Here is a 25,375-nt window from a genome sequence, read left to right as displayed (position 1 = left end):
GCCTCCCTTTCACTAAACAACAGGATGTGAACAGTAGTGATGTGTACAACTTCTGGGTCCTGCCCTCAAAAGGAAGTGATTTACTCTCCACTTCCTGTTTCCCCTTCTAAGGGGCATTCATTTAGACATGGTGGTGGTGCACCAAGTCTGGCTTTGCGGAAGAGGGCAAAATCCTAGGGGAGAAAACAAAAGTATAGAAGGATCCCTAGAAGATCATCAAGCCCCACCTCACTGGACTCCTATCAGATTGTACTTTCACATGAGTGAGAAGTAAACTTTCTATCTGGTTTAAGCCTCTGTTGTCTTGGTCCTTCTTAAAGCAGCTGAATCAATACCCTATGTAATATACCCTTATCTTAATGTTTTATTTTTATTTCTATATTTTACCTTTTCTTATGTGTATTTCTTTAAGCTACTTCTACTGCTTTTGCTGTTTGAATGAATGGAGAGAAGAAAATAGGAACAAAATCCAAAAAAGGTAGAAAAATGACACATGCAAGTGACAAGCTTGACAACCAGAATCTGCCTGAACCCTACCATGCTTTATACAGATCCATCTCTGAAGTAGAATGACTCTCTTTTCAAAATGTGTTCAAAAGGGGACTACTAATTTGCATTTTTTTAGAGCTTTTAAATTTCACTTCAAAGCATTGTCACCTCTCATAGAGACAGGAGAAGTAAAAAGAAAATCTTCCGTTCTTCAGCTTCAACGGGACATATCCATGGAATCTTTCCCAAACTTAAAGAGGTCACTAGCAATCATGGAAAGAAGGTGAACAGATGTGACAGTTATGCAGTGATCTTGAATATCATTTTTTCTTCATGTAAATGGACTTATAAAAAATTATGACATCAATACATATTCAACTTAACAAGCCTAACAGTGTAGGAAAGGCTTAAAGAAAAACACAGTGAGCCTGCTTCCCCTTCCCCTACCTGAGGCAACCAAATTGAAATCCCTTGGGTATTCTTTCACACATTTCCCTATTTTTGTATGGAAATATCTGGACACATATTGACTTATCTTTTATTTGCCATACCAAACATAGACAGTTAACTCATATTCATAAACACTGGGATAAATAATATTTCCTAGTATGACTACCAAAATTTAAGCAACCGGCCTCACTTTGAGGGAAATAATTAGCTAGCCTCCCACTGACACAAACAGGAAAAGAAAAAGAAAACCTACTATATGCTTTAGAGATCAATTTTTATTTATTCTACCTCTAAAATATATCCTCGAGTTCACCAAATGTTCTCTGTCTCCTCTGTCTTCCCCAGAGTCCAAGCCATGACCGTCACTCACCTGGACTATTGCAATCGCTTCCCACCCCTCTCTACGCCTCACTTCTTGCCCCTTGCAATCCATTCCTACAGAGGAACTGGCATGATCTTTCAAAAACCTAAATTAGATGAAGTCATCCTTCTTTCTAAAATTTTCCAACTGCTTCTCATCGATGTAAGAAGAAAATCCAAACACCTTCCAAAGTCCCGAAAGGTACAAAGAGCTTCCACGGCACCTCACACCTGTCCCTGCCAAAGCCTCCGCCCTTACGACTGACTGGTCACTCTTCCCCTGACACCCTGACCTTCTTTTTGCTTTGGGGCCTCTGTACTAGCTGCTCTGTCTATCTGGACGCTTTTTCCTCCCATTTAAAGGAAGAGTTCTACTTGTCATTCAGACATGAGTTTCCCAGAGAGGCTTCCTCTATAGATACCCAGCCTAGAGTTCCCACCCTAGCACTTCCCGCCATAGGTTTCCTCACAACTCTCTCCAATTTTTGATTTCCCCCTTTGTAGAGATTTATTTACTTCGTTGTTGTCTCCCCCACTCAAATGGAAGCACCCTGAGAGGAAAGACCTTCTCTCCTTTGCTGCCATATTCCTGGTACCAAGAACACTGCTTCACACACAAAAGGTGCTCAATTAATACGTCAAATGAATGAGGCAATGAATCCATTTAAAACAGCCGATGCTCCATGTACTTTCTGATTGAGGGCTCTGTTCCCTCTGTCAAGAGAACAGGGAAAGAAGAACTATAGTGTAATAATAAAAATCTGATTTCAGAATTAGGTGGCCTGGATTTAAACCCCAACTCTATTCTTTCCAGTAAGTAATTTAATTCTTTAGGCCTCAGTTATTATTTTTGGAAAATGTGGAATAAAGGCTTAGCTTACAAGTTTGCAAAGATCAAATGAGGCAAAGGATGTAAAGGCATTCAAAAAACTCTAAAATGTTACATAAATGTTATCATTATTTCAATAAAGCAGTACATAAATAAGTAATGAAAAATATCAAGAATTGAATTCAATTTGACATTAATAACAATTTAAATAATAATTACTTGTAAAATACATACATAGAGCTTTTACCTTTTTATAACTGGATATTCTCTGACATATGCGCTCAATTTTTTCATTGCAAACAGCACTGAATTTACTCTGAAGGTCAGTAGGAATCACCTCGCTCAAAGAGTTAAGGCTGGTGCAGTTCTGTACAAAATGATCATCGCTTTTAGCCAGGGCTTCAAGAATCTGTAGACACACACACACACACACACACACACACACACACACAAAATAGAACAAGAAAATAAAACCTTCAAAATCAGCCAAACAAAATGTTCACGATTCCACAGCACAGGGTGACTCTCCCCGGTGTGCTTGCTGCTTTCAGCTGCCCGGGATTTGTGTGTTCAATAAACCCTGGCAGTGAAGTGATGGACTTCTGTGTCTGGCATCTCCTGTTTTCCCTTCTGCTGGCTATAAAAGGCTGCCTGAGGGAGGTTAGGGGACTTCAAAGACTCCCTGCTGGATAAATCAGTACACTCTGATGTGTACACTCTCATATGTTAGTCAGAGTTACTCAGAACATTTTTTTCTCTCAGTTTGGTAGTAGAACAACAAAAACTAAGGAAAACCATAACCTTGCTTGCTACTGAGAGCCTGGTACAGAGAGTGCGTTTAACAAATGTTTGCTGAAGGAATGAATACATGAGACTTTCTCTTGATAAAGTAAAAAGCACTGTTGCTTTCAGCGTCTGAACTCCATCTGATAAAAGTGTTAGATAAAAGCATCCACATGACGTATTCAGCTAGTAAATCCTTTTGGCTGTTTTAATCAATTATAAGGCAGCGTGTGTGTGTGTGTGTGTGTGTGTGTGTGTGTGTGTGTGTGTACACCATGAATCACTGAGAATTTCTCATGAACTGGGAATTAATTATGTTTATTATTTATATGTAGCATTCATGATTGTTCAAAGATCACAAAGACTGATTACACCCTTACCTGACAGTTTTACAATATTGTGTGAGACAACCTACAGACGCTGTGTTTATTTGACCTCCTTCACCACCTCCATTCCCCTGTCTTGCAGAATATAGAGTGTGAGTTTTTTGTTTCATCACTAGTCTAGAAATTAGAGCTCACTTTAGCATTAGCAGTGTGATCTTGGTTAAATTTCGTAATTTCTTTGACTTTCTTTTCTTCATGTGTAAAACAGAAATCTGTGCAGACTAAGTTGTACAGTTGTCATATATAAAGTAATCCACGTAATCTTGCCAATTTGAAATAGCTAGAAAATGAGATAAAATAATTACAGTAACCTGATCCCAAACTCTTCCATGGATCCTCTTAATAGTATAATGTAGCTGGGAAGGGGTTGCATTTTGAAAATACAGATTCTCTATCAGTAGGTACATATAGTGGTACAATGCCATCAGAATGATGGGATTTTTTTCAAAAGTTAACTTTCAGAATATAAAACAAAAACATAAAATAATTATTTTTGAAATAGTGCATTTGGATTTTTATATTATTTTTCTGCTAAAATAAAAAAATACATGTTATTAATGCTAGCTCTATCTCAACTACACACATTCAAAACAAGAACTGAAATGAAGAAATAAAGGTGGCAAAGCTATACAAAAGCAGATGGAACACTAAAGCTCCAACCTGTGGAGGGTCCAACAGGAGTCTGATCGATTTACCTTGTGGAAGGATCATGAAAAGCAAACACAGGGTCGCCTCTTACTTAGCATATGTTTTATCCATTTGGATGAAGACCCCCTTTCTCCCTTCCTGTTTTGCTGTAGTCTAAGGACTAAGTACAAGATCCTTTGCAACTAAGAATTGTATAAATACCTGAAGATCTATTCATAAACTGATCTCTAAGCTTCGAGCAATTTTATGAAATAAACATGAGACTTGCAGAATTTGAATGCGTTTTACGACTTCAAATATTCTTCACAGGATTATGTACATTTAGGAAAGCACCACCTGTCATGAAAACCATCTGAAACGTATTCATGATACTGAGTTAACAGACGTAGTAAACTTACTAAATGCAAAGACACCTTTGCCAAATCAACTAATGCTCGCCTGGGCAAGCGTCCCATCTAACATGACACTGTGCTCCAAGAGATCAATTAAAAAAAAAAAAAAGACTGTACACAAACTGAGTAATGGGGGAAAAAAGAAAAAGAACTTCAGTGAGTGGACAGCTGAAACATGTACAGCTATTTACATTTTTTGAAGTGGGAGTGAGGGAGGGTTTTAGCTGCTTAACCAGGAACAAAATCCCTTCCTTTGCAGGGATCGCTCGTACCTTGGCAGTGAGGCTGAAGAAACCTTTGGGTTCGATCATCTTCTCCACCACGTTGCACTTGATCCCGGCGGTGCTGTCATACTCGTACACGACGCCATACTCTAGGTGGACGTTATCCACCGTCAGACTCACGTGCTCCTTCTTCCCGTCGATGATGGCCATGGTGTTGAACTTGTCAATTACCTCTGGAATAAAGATAACTTTAATTCAGCAAATTCAGGAAGGGTTTGTTAATCTCTTCAAATAATTTGAGTCTCTTTGAATAATTTTTAAAGAGTTCTTTAAAGGGTGACTAAATCTGCTGTGCTAAATGAAGCGTCTATTCTTGTTAACATTTTAAAAAATAAGAACATTTAAAAAAATACATGATTGACCGATCCAAATCTTACCACTCTAATATGGCTAGTCTTATCTTTACACACCCGTTTTGATCTATGGACCATATGTATGCCTATTTATACCTATATCAACATTAAACGTACAGTTTTTTCATTAAAAGCATGCATAACTTAAAGTCAGGGTTCCTAAAACTGCGTCAAACATTGGATGAATATTTTCTCAAAGCAGAAAAAATACAGAAAACCATATTGAAGAAGCAGAGAGGAGATGGAATAATTATTTTTTTAAGCAGGGAGTGCCTGAATTTTCCCAAACAGCATCTTCTGAAGCTGACTCATTGCGAAAATGTGTCATTGTTCACTGTAATAAAATTTCCATCTGGAATGTATTCCTATAGGTTTTTGGCCAACAATCAGTCAGCTAGGGGAAAAAAGCACCTAAAGTCTCAAGCAAGAAACTGCTGAGGAATCTAACAGTAAATAGTAAATAAGCGAAAAGAGAATATTAGCTTACTTAACACAATTAAGCCCTAGAATAACAGAAACAGTAAATATAAAATAGGCAAAAGCAGGGCTTCCCTGTTGGCGCAGTGGTTAAGAATCGACCTGCCAATGCAGGGGACATGGGTTCGAGCCCTGGTCCGGGATGATCCCACATGCCACGGAGCAACTAAGCCCACGCGCCGCAACTACTGAGATTGCGCTCTGGAGCCCGTGAGCCACAACTACTGAGCCCACGTGTCACAACTACTGAAGCCCACGCACCTAGAGCCTGTGCTCCGCAACAAGAGAAGCCACTGCAATGAGAAGCCCACGTACCGCAACGAAGAGTAGCCCCTGCTCTCCGCAACTAGAGAAAGCCCACACGCAGCAACGAAGACCCAACGCAGCCAAAAATAAATAAATAAAATAAATAAATTTATTTTAAAAAATAGGCAAAGGCAGAAAAATGGTTTTCTTTAAAATAATTAAGTCCAAGAATAGCTATAAATCAATTTCCAGAGCATCTCATTAACCCATTCTACCTTTCACCGTGGCACCAATGATGATTAGCAAAAACTAACTATAAATGAGGAATAAAAGCCTCAAGATAAGGTCCTGAGATTTGTCCTGGTTTGAATAAATAAAAGAGCTGATTTAGCACTACAGCTTTGCTGCTCCAGTGAGATTGAAATATTCCTGATGTTGTTCATGATCTGAGAAGCTCCTCCCAAGTGCCCTTCCAGGAATGGAGGGAAAACCACTTTTCCTAAGTACCCCCATATGATTCAGTGTGCATAGCAAATTCTCCAGCTATGCTGGTTCGGAAGAAACTAATAGTACAATAAAAATGTCCAGAGACATCCACCAATAGTATAAGTGGAAAGATACCAAGAAAACGCAGGAGAGGATTCAAGGACTTCCATGAAAAAGTTTATAATGATATTTCAAGGTATTTGTTACACGCAAACGTAAACGTAGTTGCCTCAGTCCCTTCACCCTTCGCCACTGAATACAGTGACCTGCAGGTTTGCTTCACTGAGAAAACAGAAATGCTATGAGTCCTTATCAAAAGATCTCTCTCCCCGTCATACTCACATTATTAGTTTGCCTCCTTCATTACTGTAAGAATACAGTAAAAGTTACTTGAATCAAGAAAGTATTTTCAAAACAAGGACCTACTGTATAGCACAGGGAACTACATTCAATATCTTATAATAACCTATAATGGAAAAAACTCTGAAAAAGAATACATATATACGTATAACAATCACTTTGCTGTACACCTGAAACTCACACAACATTGTAAATCAACTACATTTCTATTTAAAAGAAAAGGAAAAAAATGTATTTTCAAAGGAACTATGGACCTTCTAAACTAGGGCTTCTCCTATTGTAATTACATACAGATAAGACCTTGTTAAAATGGAGATTCCCATTCAGTAGATCTGGGGTGGGGCTGAGATTCTGCATCTCTGTCTTACTCGGGTGATGCTGATACTGCTGGTTTGTGAACCACAGTGGAGTGGGAAGGTGCACACAATGTTTAAACTCAAAATAAGGAAACATCCTAACTTGGGTTTGAATCCTCATTCCACTGCTTCCTGGCTTGGGCACGCCCATTCACCTGTATGGGTCTCTATTTCTTCTCCCATAAAATGAGAATGATGATAATCCCACCTTTAATAGATTTTCGTTTTTGATGACTTGATGAGATAATCCACGTAAAACATTTAATAAAGTACCTAAGAAAGTGTCATAGCTATTCTATGCCAGTCACCAGCAATTATGACTTAGGGATTTGACGTGGCATCTATCTGAGATGACTAAGAAGTGGCTTGAACATATAAGGTTTTCAATAACTGGGATGCGGCAATGGCACAAGGACAAAGAATACTATAGGGCAATGAGGAGAAGAAAGAGGAACCCACCTTCTACTTTACAGTCAAAAGCATCCCCTGCTTCATCTCCTGGGGGTTTGGAGTTAGACTTCTGAAGGTCTTCCTGAGCGCTCTCAATGCTGTTATAAACCCACTGAATGGAATCTTGCTGGAAATGAGGGGGAGAAAGAAACCTCAGAGGTATTAGTGCTTCCTGAAATGCATATCCATTTCATAAACCTGCTTCAAAAGGAGAGTTGACAATCTTACTTATTCTTCTAGTTTAAATACAATAAAATACAATCACATTTGAAAGAGAAGGAAAATCAATGTCAGAAACTAATAGAAAGTCGGTGGCATTATTTTTCAACAGGGACTTCCCTGGTGGGGCAGTGGTTAAGAATCCGCCTGCCAATGCAGGGGACATGGGTTTGAGCCCTGGTCCAGGAAGATCCCACATGCCATGGAGAAATTAAGCCCATAAGCCACAACTATGGAGCCTACGCTCTAGAGCCCACAAGCCACAACTACTGAAGCCTGCGCGCCTAGAGCCCATGCTCCGCAACAAGAGAAGCCACCGTAATGAGAAGTCTGCGCACCGCACCAAAGAGTAGCCCCCACTCGCCACAACTAGAGAAAGCCTGCATGCAGCAATGAAGACCCAACACAGCCAAAAATAAATAAATTAAAATAAATAAATTTAAAAAAGATTAATAGGTCAGTGAGAAACTGATAGGATGATAAAACTAAAAAAATATATTTTTCAACAAACTGACAAACTTTCTAAGCTTGAGATTTTTTCTTCCAACGATAGATAGGCTTTTAAATAAGATGTATTTCCCAAATGTCTTAAATGACTCAAGTCTATCTCAAAATGAATTATAAATTACATTTTTACATAAATGTTAGATGGGCACTTTTCTGAAGAAGCAATGGTCTATAATTGTACAAATGATTTAAATGCTCTCCTAACAGTCACATATGTTTCAACACATTTAATGGTTTTTGTGAGTCAAACCAATAAGAAAATTGGAAGAACACCTTTCATCTCATGGGGTTCCCAATTGATATAACTATCTTTTAATCCTTCCACGTCATAAATCATCCTATATTATCATTGAAGTAGCAGTTCCTGTCTTACTTAGATAAATGAGAGATGAAATGGCTACCAAGTACTGCTTTCAGGGTTGCATTACTACTTTAATGTTTGTACTTTTCCTAGGTAAGATGATAAGCTGAGTTACATGACTGAAGTGTGATATAATTTGTACTATCCATTTTTCTCTTATATTAACTTCACAATTGCGTTTGATTATTATATTGCTATCCATCATTAAAATGCTAGTTAACATTTAATCATTCAAGTACACCTTGGTGACCTGTTGTGGCCTCCAAGTAACCACTTCCCCAGAGTCCACACCTTTGTGTAGCTCCTTCTTACACTCATCCTGGGCTTGGTCACGGATCTGACTCTTCAAAGGGAGAGCAGTAGCAAGCATGATGTAAAGAGTTGACTGCCTGTAATATTCCCTCTTGAAACCCAGATACCGTGCAGAAAGGAGAATTCTGCTAAGGAATGGAAAGGAAGGCCAGGTGGAGGGGCTCTGGAGTGAGAGGACATCAGGAGGGGAACCCCAGCACTAGTCAGTTCCCAGCAGAACAAAGCCACATCAGGACGAAGCCCTCACAGGAACCAACACCCAGTCAACCCGGAGAACCAAGAGAAACAATTAATCACTGTTGTTCTAAGTCACTACGTTTCGGGACAGTCTGTTTTGTGGCAATGGATACCCAATAGAGCATGTTATTCACTTAGTGAATTTTTCTGTCCATTTAGTGCTTTTCTTAATTATTTCACTGATCAACACCTCTCCAACAAGGAAGACAGGGGAAATGAAAAGAAATGAAACTCAAATCAATTTGGCTACCTTTTAAAATTTTGATAGAAGGGGGAAAATTTGATCATTTAAGTAGTATCGTTTTAAAACTTCATTTACTAATACAGTTCAATAAATATTTATTTATTAAACTACTGTCAACCCAAGTAACCTACGCTTCTACGTGTGAATTCCAATCTGCTGTCCTCTTTTGACCTTACTAGTAAGCAAAATTGATCAGCTATTTTCTTGTGGGCTCAGTATTTTGCAGGATGTCAGTCCTGGCCTAGGAGAAAAGAGCCACTCATCTTTCTGTTTTGGACACAAAGTCATATACTCAAATCTAGAAAAGAGTCCCTCACCGAGCATGACAGAAAAAAACAGAAAGCCTGTCCTTTAAAATTCCTTTTGCACTCAGTTAATTAATTTGAGAGAATTTTCTCTTATAATCCAACACTCCCTTGTATCTCATGAGATAATAAGCTTTACTTATCAATTAGGATTCTAATTTTATTTTTGTACAGCACTTAAACTTTGGATCAGAGGACAGTGCTTAAGATTTTAAGTAACGGCAAACACATATTGGTATTTTCTTTTAAAAGCTAAATCCAGCTACCTAAATAAAAATATATCCAACAGTCAATCACAGACCCTATAAAACCCACAATTTTTTCTTTTTCACAGAAGTTTTATAATAAACAGTGTAAGCAGTAATAATTCATATATACAGATGGAGGCGCAGCTGACCATTATAGATTCGAAGGCAATCACAAGAGTCAAGACCTTTGGATTTCAATTTGAGAAACAGTTAGCTATTTGAAAACTCATCACAATGAAAATGAAACTAGCCCAAAGCACTTTTTAAACTGGTGATAATACTGTAGCAGCAAAATGTGGCCATTGAAGCAGAATCGATTATAACTAATTATGCAGATAAAACAAGCATTATGCGATTGAAAGTTCTGCACTTAAACGTGAACTTGGCAGTGGAAACCACAGACAGCCCTGGCACTATCCCATGCTGTCCCCGGGGCCTTCTTGCAAGTGTGTGATCACAGCTACACCAGCCAAGCATAGTTTACCTTTGTTGGTCTCCTGTACTTCCTGCAGGCCGTGACATGGGCAATAACACTGGCGTGTGTCTCTTTGCTGACATTGATTCCATTTACTTTGATGATACACTGTCCAGGGTGAAGACCAGCGGCTGCGGCCACGGTTCCTTTAAATACAAATGAGAAAACTGCCAAAAACTAATTTTAGGAATATGATTCATTTTTATCCCATATACCGTAAGGAAAGCAATTTTGAAATATGATAAACATCTAGCTAGCATGTTCTTGATGAATCTGGCTCTGACGGCAATGCCCTCTCAAAAATTCCCTGCTTGGGCTTCCCTGGTGGCGCAGTGGTTGAGAGTCCGCCTGCCGATGCAGGGGACACGGGTTCGTGCCCCAGTCCGGGAAGATCCCACGTGCCGCGGAGCGGCTGGGCCCGTGAGCCATGGCCGCTGAGCCTGCGCGTCCGGAGCCTGTGCTTCGCAACGGGAGAGGCCACAACAGTGAGAGGCCCGTGTACCGCAAAAAAAAATTCCCTGCTTTTTAACTGGCCATTCAAACTCTGTTGAACAAATATCTTCCCAGCCCCTGAAGAAGTAGTTTGAAGAGATACTGTGAAGAAACCTTCATAATGCTAATCAGTTATTTTCCCTTTCAAATGTCTAATCGATCTAATTTTCTAAACATGCATATATAATGGCACAATGAGAAAGCCAGAAATACAGGCCTTTTTACACTTCCTTTAGTCTACAAAATCTCTAAATATTTAAACAGTATTCACTTTCATATTTTAAAATGCCAACAATTAAAAGAAATTCTTAAGGAAAAAAATCAAGTCAATTAGCAAGTAGGGGTGGACTGGATTTGCTAAGAGAAACAAGACTTCAGGATATGTACAAAGGGTCAGGAACCAGACAATTTGTGGAGAATAAAATTAATCAGAAAACATCAACTGTCCACCATTTATTTGCAGAGATATAGTGGCATATCCTAACAGGTGAGCTAAGATTTTCAGAACCTTCCAATCATTACTATTTGATATTCTGAGCAAATCAACATTTACAAAGCACCATTGCTAAATACAATGTACATAATTAACATCAATGATTATAAATCTCATCATAAGTATGTTAGAAGAGCTTTCCTTTGTAAGCAATTTCTCCCATGAAGGAATTATTAAACATCTTAAAGAACAGAATTTATATTCAAGAAGACAGTATACATTTCTTCTCACTAAAATTCACTCCCAGAAATATTAAGTGGTTTTCCTGGATTGAGCTGAGTCTTGAGGGAGGGAGGGAGAATCGCAGCAGAAAGAACAGCCTAGAATCTAAAAAAAAGGGTACAAATGAACTTATCTACAGAACAGAAACAGAGTGACAGATGTAGAAAACAAACTTATGGTTACCAGGGGGTGGTGGCAAGGAAGGATACCCTGGGAGACTGGGAATGACATATACATACTACAATATATGAACTAGATAGTTAATAAGGACAGGGGACTCTATAGCCCAGGGAACTGTACTCAAGTCTTCTGTAATGGCCTATATGGGAAAAGAATCTAAAAAACAGTGGATGTATGTATATATATAAGTGATTCACTGTGCTGTACACCTGAAGCTAACACAACACTGTAAATCAACTCTACTCCAATAAAAGTTTTTTAAAAAGAAGAAGAAGAAGAAAAAGAGCCTGAAAAAAGGCACTGAGTCAAGAATAACCTGGACATCTGGGACCATAGGAGCAGTCAGTGTGAGCTTAGAATGCAAGTGGGTGAGAGAGACCGGAGAGCAAAGCAGAGGCAGGTTGTGAAGTCTCTGTGCGCTTTGCGTGAAGTCCTGAGCGTGAACCTTACTATACACGCAAGAGGAAAAACATTTAAGAATTTTAAGCAGGGAAGTGACATGATCGCTCCCAACCCTCGCCTACGCAGAGGATGGATCATCGGAGTTTAAGTCAAAAATCAAAATCACAGCAAGCATCCAGTGCAAATTCCCAGGATGGAATTAACGTAGCTTGAATTATAAAGGGGAGAACGAGATCAAGTTTCTGATGTTTGATGATGGTGTTGACGGCAAGGCTCTAGTCCGCACTCAGGATCACTCCTGTGCCTTCGGACTCAGTGGCTGAGTAGACGGAGAGAGAGAATACAGAAGGTAAAGCAGCTTCAGAGAATAGATAAAAAGTTCAGCTGGGGATAATACTGGGTTTCTTAAGGTGCCAAAGGTGCGTTTAGGTGGAGATGTTTAATAAACAATTAGATCTAGGCTACAGAACTCAAGAGGTCTGGGCGGGAGAAAGAGATTTAGAAATCCCCAGCGAAGAGGGTCAATATGATTGTTTACGGAGAACAAGAAGGCAAAGAAGAGAAGAGAGTGCCAACAGTTCAGGGGTCAATAGATGAAGAGCTGGCAGAGGAGGGGTAGGAGAAAAATCTGAAAAGTACCGTCTCAGAAATCAAGATAATGAACGTTTTAGGCCAACGGGAGCAGTCAGTTTAAACAAATGCAACAGAATATTCAATTAAGACAAGAACTCTCAATGTCCATTGTATTTTCCAGTTAAGTCCATGATTACTCTTATAAGACATGGGTTACTCTTGGAGACATGGGTAGGAGGTGGGAGGAGATGTCTATAGCCCTGGGCTAAAGTTCAAATAGGAAGTGAGGAAGGGCCAGCCAAAATAAAGACCAGCATTTCAGGAAGTTTGGCAGGACAAAAGTAAGTTCTGAGAGCATTACTCTAGAGCGAAGGGTCTCAATCTTTGACATGCATACAGATCATCTGAGGATCTTGTTAAAATACAGATTCTGATTCAGTAAGTCTTAGATGGGGCCTGAGATTCTGCATTTCTAACCAGCTCCCAGGTGATGCCAACGTTGTAGGTCTGTGGACCACACTCTGTGTAGCAAGGATCTAGAGAGGAAAATAAGGGAAGAGGGCAGGTTTTGTATTTGCTGTTCAGTTTAAGACAGTTTTGTTTCTTTGTTTATTTCAATGAGAAACAACTGAGCATGTTTATAGCCCCTACTATAGTAATCCAGTGAAGAGAAACATTGAAAATTCTGGAATCGGAATATCTGACAGTGTAATACCCCAGAGGAGGTATCTGAAGGGGTGGGCTCTAGAATATCTGTAGGGATATTAACCTTGAACTCCAGAGGGGAAAATGGAAGACCTCTTCCTCTAGACTAGGAGAAAAATTGGTGATGGTAAAACAGCCAACAACGTGTGCAAAAAAAAGGAGTGGGACTTGGAGGCCTTCATACCTGGGAGCCTGAATATGTCTGTGAGGTGAAAAAGGAAGTCATCATGGGGGACAGGAGGCAATAATGAATAGAAAAAGAGACAGCTGATCAGACACATAAAAAGACTGCTGAGTAGTGACAGGGCTCAGTAAAAGACAAGACAGTGAATTGGGATGATACTAATTCCATATCCATGATAGATTTTTCCTAGCTGCTCAGGAGAAAAAGCAATGAATGTAGTTAGGTTTATCCAAAGCTGAAATAAGGTGGCCTGGATGCACCTGAGGGATAAGCACAAGAGGACCCTGGATGCACCTGAGAGACAGGGATGAGAGGACCCTAACAATGCTGAGAAGAAGAGTGATGGAAGTGCTCCACCACGGGGATAAAGCTGGCTAAGGAAGGAAGTGGCACTTGGAGGGATATAATTAACTGGGAGAAAAGGAGAAGGATTCCGAGACTGGAGGTCCCAACGGAATTCTGTTTACCATTTTTTATTGAAGAAGCAACCAAATTTTAAAGCAACCAGATAAGAGACCCCAAAAAAGAGACTGTAGTCAGAAAACGGCATATTAGAATTGTAGATTCCACAGGTGAAAGTCCCATTATTGATATGCTCTAGTGTGTGACCATGGGAAAGGGCTGAAGAAGAAAAATGGGAAAGAAGTTTCTTTTTCTTGTGGCAAAATTACAGTGCAAAAGGAAACCACAGACTGATACCATATTTAATATACACTCGAAAGGAAAAGCACATGAGTCTTTCTTTTACTCTTCAGAAGCAAAAAGCATAGTAACCAGAATTGGCCCTACCCTATGATTAAGTTCCCAAAATACAACCCTGCTCTTTAAAAGATACTGTAATAGGGAAACAGGCACAGTTTGATTCACTTAGGTTTTCGGTTATTTCATAGTATCAATAATGTGACTGGCTCCTTTTTGGTTTAGTGAAAATGAAGGAGATGTTTGATGTATCAAATATCCCATTTCGGTATGCAATGAATCCCATTTCAGTTTTATAATTTTAATGAGTTACTGGACACATTTTAAATGTCTATTAATCTATGTGTTTTAAAATTCTGAGCAAAAAGACAAGTTTTGAAATAAGATTAATTTTTATCATACATACACTAATGAAAGCAATTTCATAACCTAATAGGGGTCTAGGTAGTATATTCTTGATAAATGTGATTCGGATAGCAATGTCCTCTCAAATTTTTCCAGTCTAATATTGGAGCGATCATGTTAAGATGCTCTGCAGTGCACATATCTTAGTAACGAAAAGCATGTACGTCTCTTGTTAAGATAAACACATGGCTTCGCATGCTTAGTGATCCTTCTTGCTACAGCAGCAATTTATTTACTACGGTCAGCAATGTGGGATCTAACAGTTATTCCCTTAAATCACATTAGTGTTAGCATAAAATTTAAAAGTACATATGTTAACAAGAGATATCAAAGGCTGATTTGCCTATCAAACAAAAAGAGAATAAAATATAAACCTAAGTTTTGGGTCACATAAATTATTTAATTTAAAATGCATTCTATGCTTTATAAAATGCATGGCTTATGAGAATAAAGTAATAAAGTAATCATATAGCAACAGACATTATATAAAGGAAACAGATCATTCTTAAGCCCAAACACTCACATCTTTGAATCGCTGACAAAAATATAATAATTTGCCGTCAGAGAAAAATACAAAACCTTAAAGTCATTATATCCTTTGATTAAACTAAAGCATGCAGAAAAGGGAGATTGGGAAGCATCATTCTCTTATGAATTTTTAACAATGATAAATATGTCTTACAATTTGAAGAGCTTTTTTGAAAATACTGCTTTAGAAATATACTATCATTGAGCTAATACAGTAGAAATACCAGTGAGAAAATTCACAGCAACATGACTATGCACTTTTAAACATACTGTTGCTCAGCAGGGAGTATCCAAACCTGCTGGCAAGCTGGTTACCACACGGGGTGGATTTCTCACCTCTTCCCACCGCATGCACCACCGAAGGGCCGTATCCTCGGATCTGGAAGCCAAGTCCCTCCGCTGAATCTGGGATTTTCACTGTCCTAAAGCCAATCAAAAATAAGGTGAGATGATTTTAAAACACCACAGTTGGTTGAAACAATAGTTGTCCACACCTTTATTCAGTCCTTCAGTAAATGCATATCATAGTCTCCTGTGTGAAAGACACTGGGCTGGACAAGCATGGCGGGTGCCCTTCCAGGCGCCCAGAGCAGGCACGTCACCCTGGGTTCCTCCACGGAACACAGTCGTTGTGTAGGATATCCTGAACAAAGGCTCTGGGGTCAGACAAACCTCGCTTTGAATCTTGATTCAGTCACTTCATAGTTGGATAACTTGGAAGAACTCCTTAACTGAGCCAGTTTCCACGGAAAGATGATGATGTTAACATTACTTTGCAGGGTGTCAGTGGAGACGAAAAGAGAAAGCTCTGGTAAACTGCCCCGCTGTGAACTATGTAAATACTTAGTAAAATGGACGCTTCTCTCCTTAGTTTACTCTGACAAAGAAGGCATCAGTGCGCTGCGAAACCTCATCGTTAAAATTAATATAAAAGAAACACAGGGTTCACACGTTTCTACCTGTTGGGAGCTTCAGCAAAGAGCGACAACAAAGAGCTGGTTTTAAAGAACAGATCTGTCAAACACAATATCAAAAGAATTTAACAAATATGATTAAATTTTGTGTTTATTCAGTGGAATTTTAAAAGGATAACACACCAAAAGGTAAACCAGAATAAGAAAAGCTGTATTTTTTGTTTTCTGGTTTTCCTTGCGGTACGCGGGCCTCTCACTGTTGTGGCCTCTCCTGTTGCGGAGCACAGGCTGCGGATGCGCAGGCCCAGCAGCCACGGCTCATGGGCCCAGCCCCTCCGCGGCATGTGGGATCTTCCCGGACCGGGGCACGAACCCGCGTCCCCTGCATCGGCAGGCGGACTCTCAACCACCGCGCCACCAGGGAAGCCCGAAAAGCTGTATTTTTAATGAATCCACATGGAAAAGAAGATGAAGAGATGGAGACCTTGAGTCAGCCGTCATGGCAAACCAGGGACGGATGTCCCACTGGTAGTAATCAACGAACTACTCCACGGAAGGAAGGCAGAAATCAGAAAGCAACCATGAAAAGCAGAGAACACGAGGCAAGACGGAACATCATAACAATAAAAATGAGTTTAAATAAACTGCCAGAGAGAGCAAAGACAAATGAATACAACCCAGTACATTCTGATGGATGGCCCTTGACACCCCAGAAACAAGTGTTTTCCAAAAGATGATGAATTAATCATGAACTAAAGGTTGGCAGCACTTCAAGGGCACATTAGACAGAATCAGAAGTTAGGTACAACAGCACTTATTTGCAGTCTATGAAAGAGCAACACTGCATCTAGAAAACTTGAGAAAGCCATACATTGCCCTTAGGGCTGAACGCAGGGGCTGGCCCCGCAATTTAAAATATAACCCCGGGGCTTCCCTGGTGGCGCAGTGGTTGAGAGTCCACCTGCCGAGGCCGGGGACACGGGTTCGCGCCCCGGTCCGGGAAGATCCCACGTGCCGCGGAGCGGCTGGGCCTATGAGCCATGGTTGCTGAACCTGCGCGTCCGGAGCCTGTGCTCTGCAACGGGAGAGGCTACAACAGTGAGAGGCTACAACAGTGAGAGGCCCACGTACCGCAAAAATAAATAAATAAATAAAATAAAATATAACCCCAGTAGGCATTCAGGCATTCCGTGATAGAAATGCAAACTGTCTGTTCTAGGCAAGCCTGAAAATGTTATTATAAATTAGGTTACACACTATGAAGTGATCTGTATATTGGTGGCACAGAGGTCACGGAACTAATTCATCCTGTATCCTTAATTAAACACTTTGATGGATAAGGCTGTATCTGCTTCCTTTGAACATCACCTTGGCACTACTGTGTGTCAAAGGTACACTGGAAGATGGAAGATAGAACTGACTGAGGAAAAGAAAAGGGAATAAATACATCTTCTGAGCATGAAACCAAAAACAGAGGTAGTTCATGCTTCTCTATGTTACGAATGAGAGTTCACTTTTGCTGAAATAACTTGGAGCTTTCTGGCCATGGTGAATTATTGTTGCTTTTGGACTGCGAAAAATTCACAGTGAACTCTCAAAACTCTTTCTGAGTAAGGTCTTCTATCTTATATTGCTAAGCAAGGCTGATCTTACTCTAATCTTCAAGAAGATGATGATATTTTTTCTTAACAAAATTTATACAGAGCACCGTGAGATGCATTTTGTTCATAATACTGGGCTCTCTTCATAAAACGACCTTTGGAAAACATATTCCCCTGCTGGGACCACTATACGATTAAAAGAAGAATTAAATTTATACAAGAGGAATGCTCATTTCCTGTAGGAAAATAAGTGCACTAAATTATCTGCCACAAAGCCTTCTGAAAAATTCCTTGATGTTATCAAGTGTAAAATACAGCTAGGTTCAAAACAAAAATTCTGTTGTATTTACCCGTCGTATTTTGCCTTTTTCCCCCCAAACAGGATACTACATAAATTATAAGTAGCTATTATAAGAAAATATGAGAATGATTTATAGGAATCATATGTTAGAATAAGGACATATGAAAGGAAAGGTTGTAATACTTCAGACAAATTAAAAATAAAAAGGAAAAAACTGAGTACTCCATCCTCAAAACAGTTTTGAAATAAAATGTAAAATGTGCTCTTGATGTAATAAAGAAGCAGTGAAAAAAAATAAAATGAGAATAGATAAGCGTCACAGATAACATCACTGGAATACATACTGCATGCGGAACACCTGAATAGGTTTTTTTTTTTTCTTATTTAATGCTACCTTTCATAATGTACCCAGCACCTCATAGGTGCCCAATACATTTTATTTATTTATTTATTTTTTTAAAACATCTTTATTGGAGTATAATTGCTTTGCAATGGTGTGTTAGTTTCTGCTGTATAACAAAGTGAATCAGCTACACATATACATATATCCCTATATCTCCTCCCTCTTGCATCTCCCTCCCACTCTCCCTATCCCACCTTTCTAGCGCGTCACAAAGCACCGAGCTGATCTCCCTGTGCTGTGTGGCTGCTTCCCACTAGCTCTCCACCTTACGTTTGGTAGTGTATATGTGTCCATGCCACTCTCTCACTTCGTCCCAGCAAACCTAGATTTGTTTAATGTTCTTAGCACCCCTGTGACATAGGCACTCTTATTATCCCCCTTTTTTATGGATGAGTTTGTTGAAGCAACACAATTAGTAAGCAAATGGTGAAAGAGAGGCTTGAACCTGGACGGGAGATATCGGGTTTCAGATACTGTGCAGCAAACACAGAGGGAAGAGTGAAAAGACCCAGGTTCCAACCCTGCTCATCTAGCAATTAATTCTAGGACTGAGGATCTGCCCCTTTCTATTCAGTATTGAAGCTGATGACTTCAAAGTCCTCTAAATTGAAATGTCTATGATCAGTGAAAAGTATTTGCCGGGTTAAATCAGGGGGCAAGGGGCTGTGGAGAGGGCCTTTAGCTTACTAATGATTGCTCCGGAATACTACTGCCTTAGTCTTTTCCAATCTGTCCTTTTCCTTTTAAATGCCCTCAAATTGTCCAGAGGTTGGCAACTAGATAAACCTCGTCCTAGATAGGGTTGGAGAAAGGGTGACTAATAGATCATAATTAGGTTTAGAGAGAAGACACTGTCATGGTTATTTGCTGCCCTGTATCTCAAAGCCTTCCTAAATTACTAACTTTAATGAGTCACTCTCACTCCTTCAGACCCCTTGGTAAGCTGTGGGTAGAAGCTAAAGCCTCCACCTTGATGACACTGCAGAATCCAGCCCATTACACTGCACTTTAACTCTTAAGATAAATGATGGACCCAGCTATTGCTGAAAATATATACTAAGGTAGGGAAGAATACTATACCATATATACTTAGAATATTTTTATAAGTAGTTAAACCTTTTTGTTTCTGAAGTGGTAACCTTCATTTACCTTCAAATTAATGAAGTTGCTTATTACTATTAAAATAATATACTTCAATTTTAAAGAGTAATATTGATATAATCATAGTACATTAAGACATTATGCTAAGCACTTTATATATATTCTCTCAATTAATTAATTAGTTAAACAAATCATGGAAATCTAATACAGGAACACGAGACCACCAATGATTTGCAGACAAAAAGCTAATGTTTTCCAAGTATATCCATAATATCTTGTTAATTTTTTTCAACCCCCCCCAGATCATTAATCATGTTCCCATTTTATAAATACTTGATTGTATGTACGTGTGTCAATACTTAGAAAAATCAACTAGCACTGAATTTCAAAAAAATAACAATGGTCATTTATGGATAATATGATTATAAGAAAATGTCTTCCTTTAGAAAAACCTGTACTCGCTAACTTTTCTATAATAAACATAAGGTTTTTTTTCTAATCATAGGTAGACATATTTTTTAAAAATAATGGACATATTACTAAGTATATGAAAGCATGGAAGTGTCTGTCACCCAGGTTTGATCCCATCTCCTATGAGCACTTAATCATAAATGGTATCATAGTCCCTGAAATTCTTAGAGCTGAACATGGCGGAATAAAGTTTTCATTGCCAAGTGTTCTACTAGTTTTCTTCACTCATCATCAAACTCAACCCAACCCAGAGCAGAAAAATTGGGGCATCAAAAGGAAAATATTATTCTGTTGAAACTACCTGATTTAAGTAGCAAGCATTTAACCATCATAAGCAATGTATTTTTTCCCATTATCTACAGACCAGTATCAGTAATGTTGGTGACGTTTAAATGTGCCAAGCAGTGAGATGCTTAATTCCAGATGTTCACTCTTAACTTTTCTATTTTATTCACCTATGTCTAATTTTTTTAAAAACCGCACATAAATTATACAACTTACTCTCTTGGCTTTGTGCTCACAAGAACTCTTAGAGGTTTTCTGCTATGTAAGCATGATTTCAGGAAGCAATCCACTTCATTGAAAGGTCTCATAAAAACCAGGTCACCATTAATAGCAAAAATCTTTTTCCCAACTTCCATGCCAGCCATCTAGGAGAGAAACAGCAAAAAAAAAAAAAAAAAAAAAAAAATAAAATTTTATTTTAATAAGGAACCTATTTTTTCACAGAATTAGAATCTGAAAGGGTCTAGAACTTAGAGATTTTGACATTTTAACACATCTGCAATGTTTTCATACAATGTGACAATACAGAACTGTGGAAGAGATAACACAGTTATTCTCTTTGACCTACTTTTAAATTTGATCACGCATCTCTACTGAAATTCTCCTCCCTCCCTCCAGGACTTAACAATGTACTTCTCCTGTAACCCTTTTTTCTGTTATATTTTATAGTTCTTATTTCATCCTTTTAACTACAGTCAAACTCCAGGTTAAGTTTTTTGCCTGTGTTTTCTATCTATATCCAAATAACTGAGGGAGTTTCAACCTGTATATAGACATGGATAACAACCAAATATACATCTCTAGCCTGACATAGCATAGGGGACCACAGGGCAGGAGAGAGAAATGGCCTGGAACCAAGGAAGAGCTCCAACAGGCACAGATCACAAGATGCTGGAAAGATGACAAGGAAGACATTATCTCTCCATGCCAACCAGGCCAATCTTCTTAACCAACCCTACTGCCTATAAACTATATACTGTTTTGGTTACCAGCCAAATGACGAAAACCCGGGAGAGGGCATTTTATTGGTGGCAGAGTCAGATGAAGCTGGGCTCCAAGAACACCCTCTGAAAATGACTGGGGAAAACATTTCCTCATCAAAGAAAATAATACAAACAGTCATTTGTTGGCCAGGCCCACCAACAGAGTATGGGCTGAGCAGAGTTACTTTGTTTGAAATTAATATGCTGTACATAGAGCTTTGTCTGGCACGAGGTTGGTAAAAGGCAGAGACCTTGGGCGTCGGCAAATCGGGTAAGTGACAGTTTGCTACTAACTTTAAACAGGCTCAAAGTTAAAAGCCACGCTTCATTCATTTTCTCATTCTTTATTAAAAATTTATATATTGAGACATTTGCTTGAGGATTAAGCATTTTATAAGCCAGGCAGAGGTAGGAATACTTTTAACCTGACATACTTGGGATATAACATTAGAAGGTACGTTCCATGAGGGCAGAGAACTTTGTTTTGTTCACTGCTGTATTACCAGAGCCTAGAACGCTGCTCATCACGTAACAGGCACTAAATAAACATTTCTGAATGAATGAATGATCAGGAGATTCCTCTGTTTAAAAGTCTGGTAAGGTGAGAGTACATTAATCAATTTATCGGCATTAACCCAATAAGAAAATAAACGAAAGCATGTGCTTTACTGGTGGAAGTTGTACTTAAATAAGACAGTCAAAAGTGATAGGAAAATAGAAGATACAGCCCTAGATTTAATGGAAGGATCATGTGACATACACAATACAGTCCCACCCTATGCAGTCTCCACAGGGCTGCAGGCTAGAATCAGACATGGAATAAGCCACCTGGACTCCTAGGAGGTCGACAGTTCAAGCTGTAGATCTCTAAAATACCTCCTCCCACTATCCTTAAGTACCCAGACAACCTCTGTCACGAATCCAACAGTATTTAAAAGAACCTCAGAATAAGATTATTCAGAAACATTATTTTCCATAAAGATACTTAAAGGCTGATTTCACTTTGTTTAAAACTTTTATGTTCGTATGTCACGGACAAAGTTAAATAAAAATGCTAATTTACATTACCTCAGCATTAGACCCCTTTTCTACCAGCTTTATTATTGGAACTTTATTTTTGTCTTCTAACCCAAAACCATAGCTGCCTTCATTGGATTTAATCTGAAATGCAAAATATTAACATTATTAATAAAACAACTATGAAAAAACTTACAAATCAAACAGAATGAAATAATACGGTGCATCGCTGTCAAACACGTTTATGTAATCTCCTGTTAATGGCTAATCAAGAAGAAAACCTGCATAGCACAGTAACAAACTTACCAATAATGATTTGGCTATAACATTTTCTACAACTTTTAAGTCATGTTTCATCAGTCGATGTTTCATATTTGATCCTTCCATTTCCTCATCAGCAAAAAAGCGGAAAAGTAAGGGTTCGTCTTTGAATTCACTTTTTTCAAGGACTATGGAAACAGAGAGAGATTCAAACTGTTTCAATTATCCCCAAATTGACCTCCGTTTCCATACTGACAGACCCTTCAGTAAATTAATACCCCGTCCCATCACCTAGAACAAGTTACATTCACAAATATCCCAATAACCCTTTTTTATTTCTTGCTATAATTTCAAGCCAATGTTTCCTTTAGATTACTATTACCTAAATAATTCTGAATTTTTAAAACAAGTAATATATTTTTCATTGTTAACGTTTTTTTCTTAACCAAGTCTGCCACCTTTCCAGATTAAAACCCAACTTTAAGTCAAAGATTATATTGAATCAAAAAATGTATGCAGTTCAAAACACAGAAACCTACACTGTTTCGAATTTGTAGTAAACATTTTAACTAAAAACACAAAAACATTTCTGTTTTTAATATCCTGCACAATTATGGGAAAATTCAAATGGGTTAACTGTTGCCCTTATGTGTGTGAGCAATTCCCACTGTGGTCGCTTTTATTCCAACCCTTCAAACCAGAAAGATATCTTCTGGGTGAAAAGTGATTTTAGTTCCCACTAATTCCTAGTTCTTTTCTGTAAAAACATTATTCTCAAATAAACTTATTTCTGCAAAGGTCAGTTTCTTCCCTTTTATCTGAACATTAATATTTCCCCCCAAAGTCCCCAAGCTTCCTGGCACGCTCTCATGATATAAGGTATATGTTTTGTTAGCCTTTTTAAAAATAAAGCTAAATACTAATAGAAAGAATTTGTACTCAGTGAGGACCTGACAACTGTCAAAGTGTCTTAAAAGAGAAATCTTCTCTATTTCTCCTTATCTACCCTTATACCCTAAAGCATACTTTTTGAGACAGGTTGATTCACTGAGTCCGGGATCTAAGACCTGCAGTCCCAGGGCACAGTAGAATGTTAGGCTTTATCATAAGACAGACCCGGAGCTCAAATTCCAGGTCTGGGACTGATTCTGGGTGAAACACTAGGAAAGTTACTTAAACTCCTTGAACTTCAGTTTCCTCACCCGTAAAATGCAGGCAGTAAAACCTTCTTCATAATGTTGGACAAAACTAAAATGAGGTAATAAGTGTAAATAACTTGGCTTATAGTAGGCAACCAAAAATGACAGCTCTTTGATTTCATTATTTTAACAGAGGTCCAAATCACAATTGTTGACTAGCTGTATGTATGAATTGACCTTTGAATGAAGGACTGGTTGGCAACATGAGTTAACAAATGAAACTACCAACCACAAATTAAAAGGTAACACAAGTTGTAGGTGACAAGAGAAATGAGGATATAATTGAGATCGAGTTACGTCTTGCCTACATGACCTAAGCAGTTTCCCAAAACTCACATGGTGTTTCTGCTACTACTGTTTTCCTCCACCAAACAGTCAGTCTAAAGGCAGGGAGAGAGAACATCAGTAAGGCCAGGAATGAGCGGAACTAGCTGTGCTTTACTGACAGAGACTTTCGTAGGGAAAACCTTTACTGTAACTCAATATTTTAAAAAAACTATTTAGATAAAATTGCTGCTTGTTGATACTTTCAAGAGAAAAATAATCAAAACCTTTGAAGGTTGATATTATTGTTTTAATCCCCTATAATGATATCATTCCTTCCATTCCATTGTTGGCTCTTCAAAGACAGACATTTCCCCTATCACAGCTCATACAGTGGTCCAGAGATACTAGAATGTAATGGAATTCCCAAAGGAACATACGAAAACCAAGGATGCTCTCAAAATCGCTGTTAACTTTTGCTGTACTTTTCTTTGGAAAGAGGTAACAACTTTCTGAGTGTAATTGACAAATAGGTACAAGAGCTATCAAATATACACACATGCAAATATTAACAATGAAAAGAGATTGTTTGGGTTTATGGAATCTATAAGATGGTATGAATAGAGAGGGAAAACTAAGTCTCATTATTTTTATAAACTGAAGGGAAATGAAGTCATCAAACAAGAAAGAAATTCAATCTTTAATTAGCAGCCAAAAAGAAACAGATTTTTTTCCAGAGATTTATAATTTTGTTCTCTGAGATAATTTTGAAAGCATTTTTCTAAAAATAACAATAAATGTTCAGATTAAATGCTCTCGTTTAATCATTTTAATATATACTGGCATTCAAAAAAAAAAAAAAACATGGCTCTGACCTAAAATAGTTTCAAAGAGATATATCAGCTTTTCTTTTTTTTTTTTTTAGAAACTTCTAGTTCAAGCTGTTGGTTTTTTGGGATCAGTCTAGAAAAACAGAAGAGAAGTAATGGCAACTGGTAGATAAGAGTCATTAGACATAGCAAAGGCACCAAAGTGACACTGAATGCAGACGTGGTGACCCAACAGGGACACACGGCAAGACCCAGACAGTCTTGCTGGTTTGTCTCCAGATGACTTCCCCGGAACACTGAGACACTCCCAGTGTCCTAACAAAACAAAACAGTGAAATACATCTGTAAGCTTCCACAATAACGATCCCTACCATGGTGCATAAATCCATTGTCACAGAGTCCAACGCCAAATATCATTGCCTCTTCTCTGGTGCGGCAATCCCCCTGTTAACCACAAAAGCCCTGTACAAGTTAATAGGCAACTGAAGATTTTGCTGCATCTTAACCGCGTTTGACATTTCAGCACTGGACTGACAAAGCCATTCATACATTAGGACAGACGCTGCTTTCATAAGGCCACGATCCATCTAAGGGTTATAAAACAT

General features: G+C 38.6%; 1 protein-coding gene across 12 annotated transcripts in view; it reads right to left on the bottom strand.

The window, feature by feature from the left end:
- The window catches only part of PREX2 (phosphatidylinositol-3,4,5-trisphosphate dependent Rac exchange factor 2), a 288,229-nt gene that overhangs the window by 130,200 nt on the left and 132,654 nt on the right, over window positions 1–25,375 (bottom strand). For 9 of the 12 annotated variants that reach the window (XR_012327207.1, XM_073794486.1, XM_073794483.1 and 6 more), the window contains 9 exons: window positions 25,142–25,214; window positions 22,523–22,665; window positions 22,268–22,360; window positions 20,433–20,581; window positions 15,477–15,562; window positions 10,267–10,424; window positions 7,359–7,476; window positions 4,610–4,794; window positions 2,376–2,537 (listed from right to left, as the gene is read on the bottom strand). Coding sequence is in view for 11 of the 12 variants with exons in the window: in XM_073794486.1 (XP_073650587.1) it covers window positions 2,376–2,537; window positions 4,610–4,794; window positions 7,359–7,476; window positions 10,267–10,424; window positions 15,477–15,562; window positions 20,433–20,581; window positions 22,268–22,360; window positions 22,523–22,665; window positions 25,142–25,214 (1,167 nt within the window). In the remaining variant the exon portion in view is untranslated. The remainder of the gene's footprint in view (window positions 1–2,375; window positions 2,538–4,609; window positions 4,795–7,358; window positions 7,477–10,266; window positions 10,425–15,476; window positions 15,563–20,432; window positions 20,582–22,267; window positions 22,361–22,522; window positions 22,666–25,141; window positions 25,215–25,375) is intronic. The other 3 variants (XM_073794478.1, XM_019925209.3, XM_073794482.1) reach the window with 2 other exon arrangements.

Source organism: Tursiops truncatus, chromosome 17 (assembly GCF_011762595.2).
Source record: "Tursiops truncatus isolate mTurTru1 chromosome 17, mTurTru1.mat.Y, whole genome shotgun sequence".
Classification (NCBI taxonomy): Eukaryota; Metazoa; Chordata; class Mammalia; order Artiodactyla; family Delphinidae; genus Tursiops; species Tursiops truncatus.
Note: the sequence above shows the minus strand (reverse complement) of the source record. Positions and strands in the feature narration are given on the sequence as shown.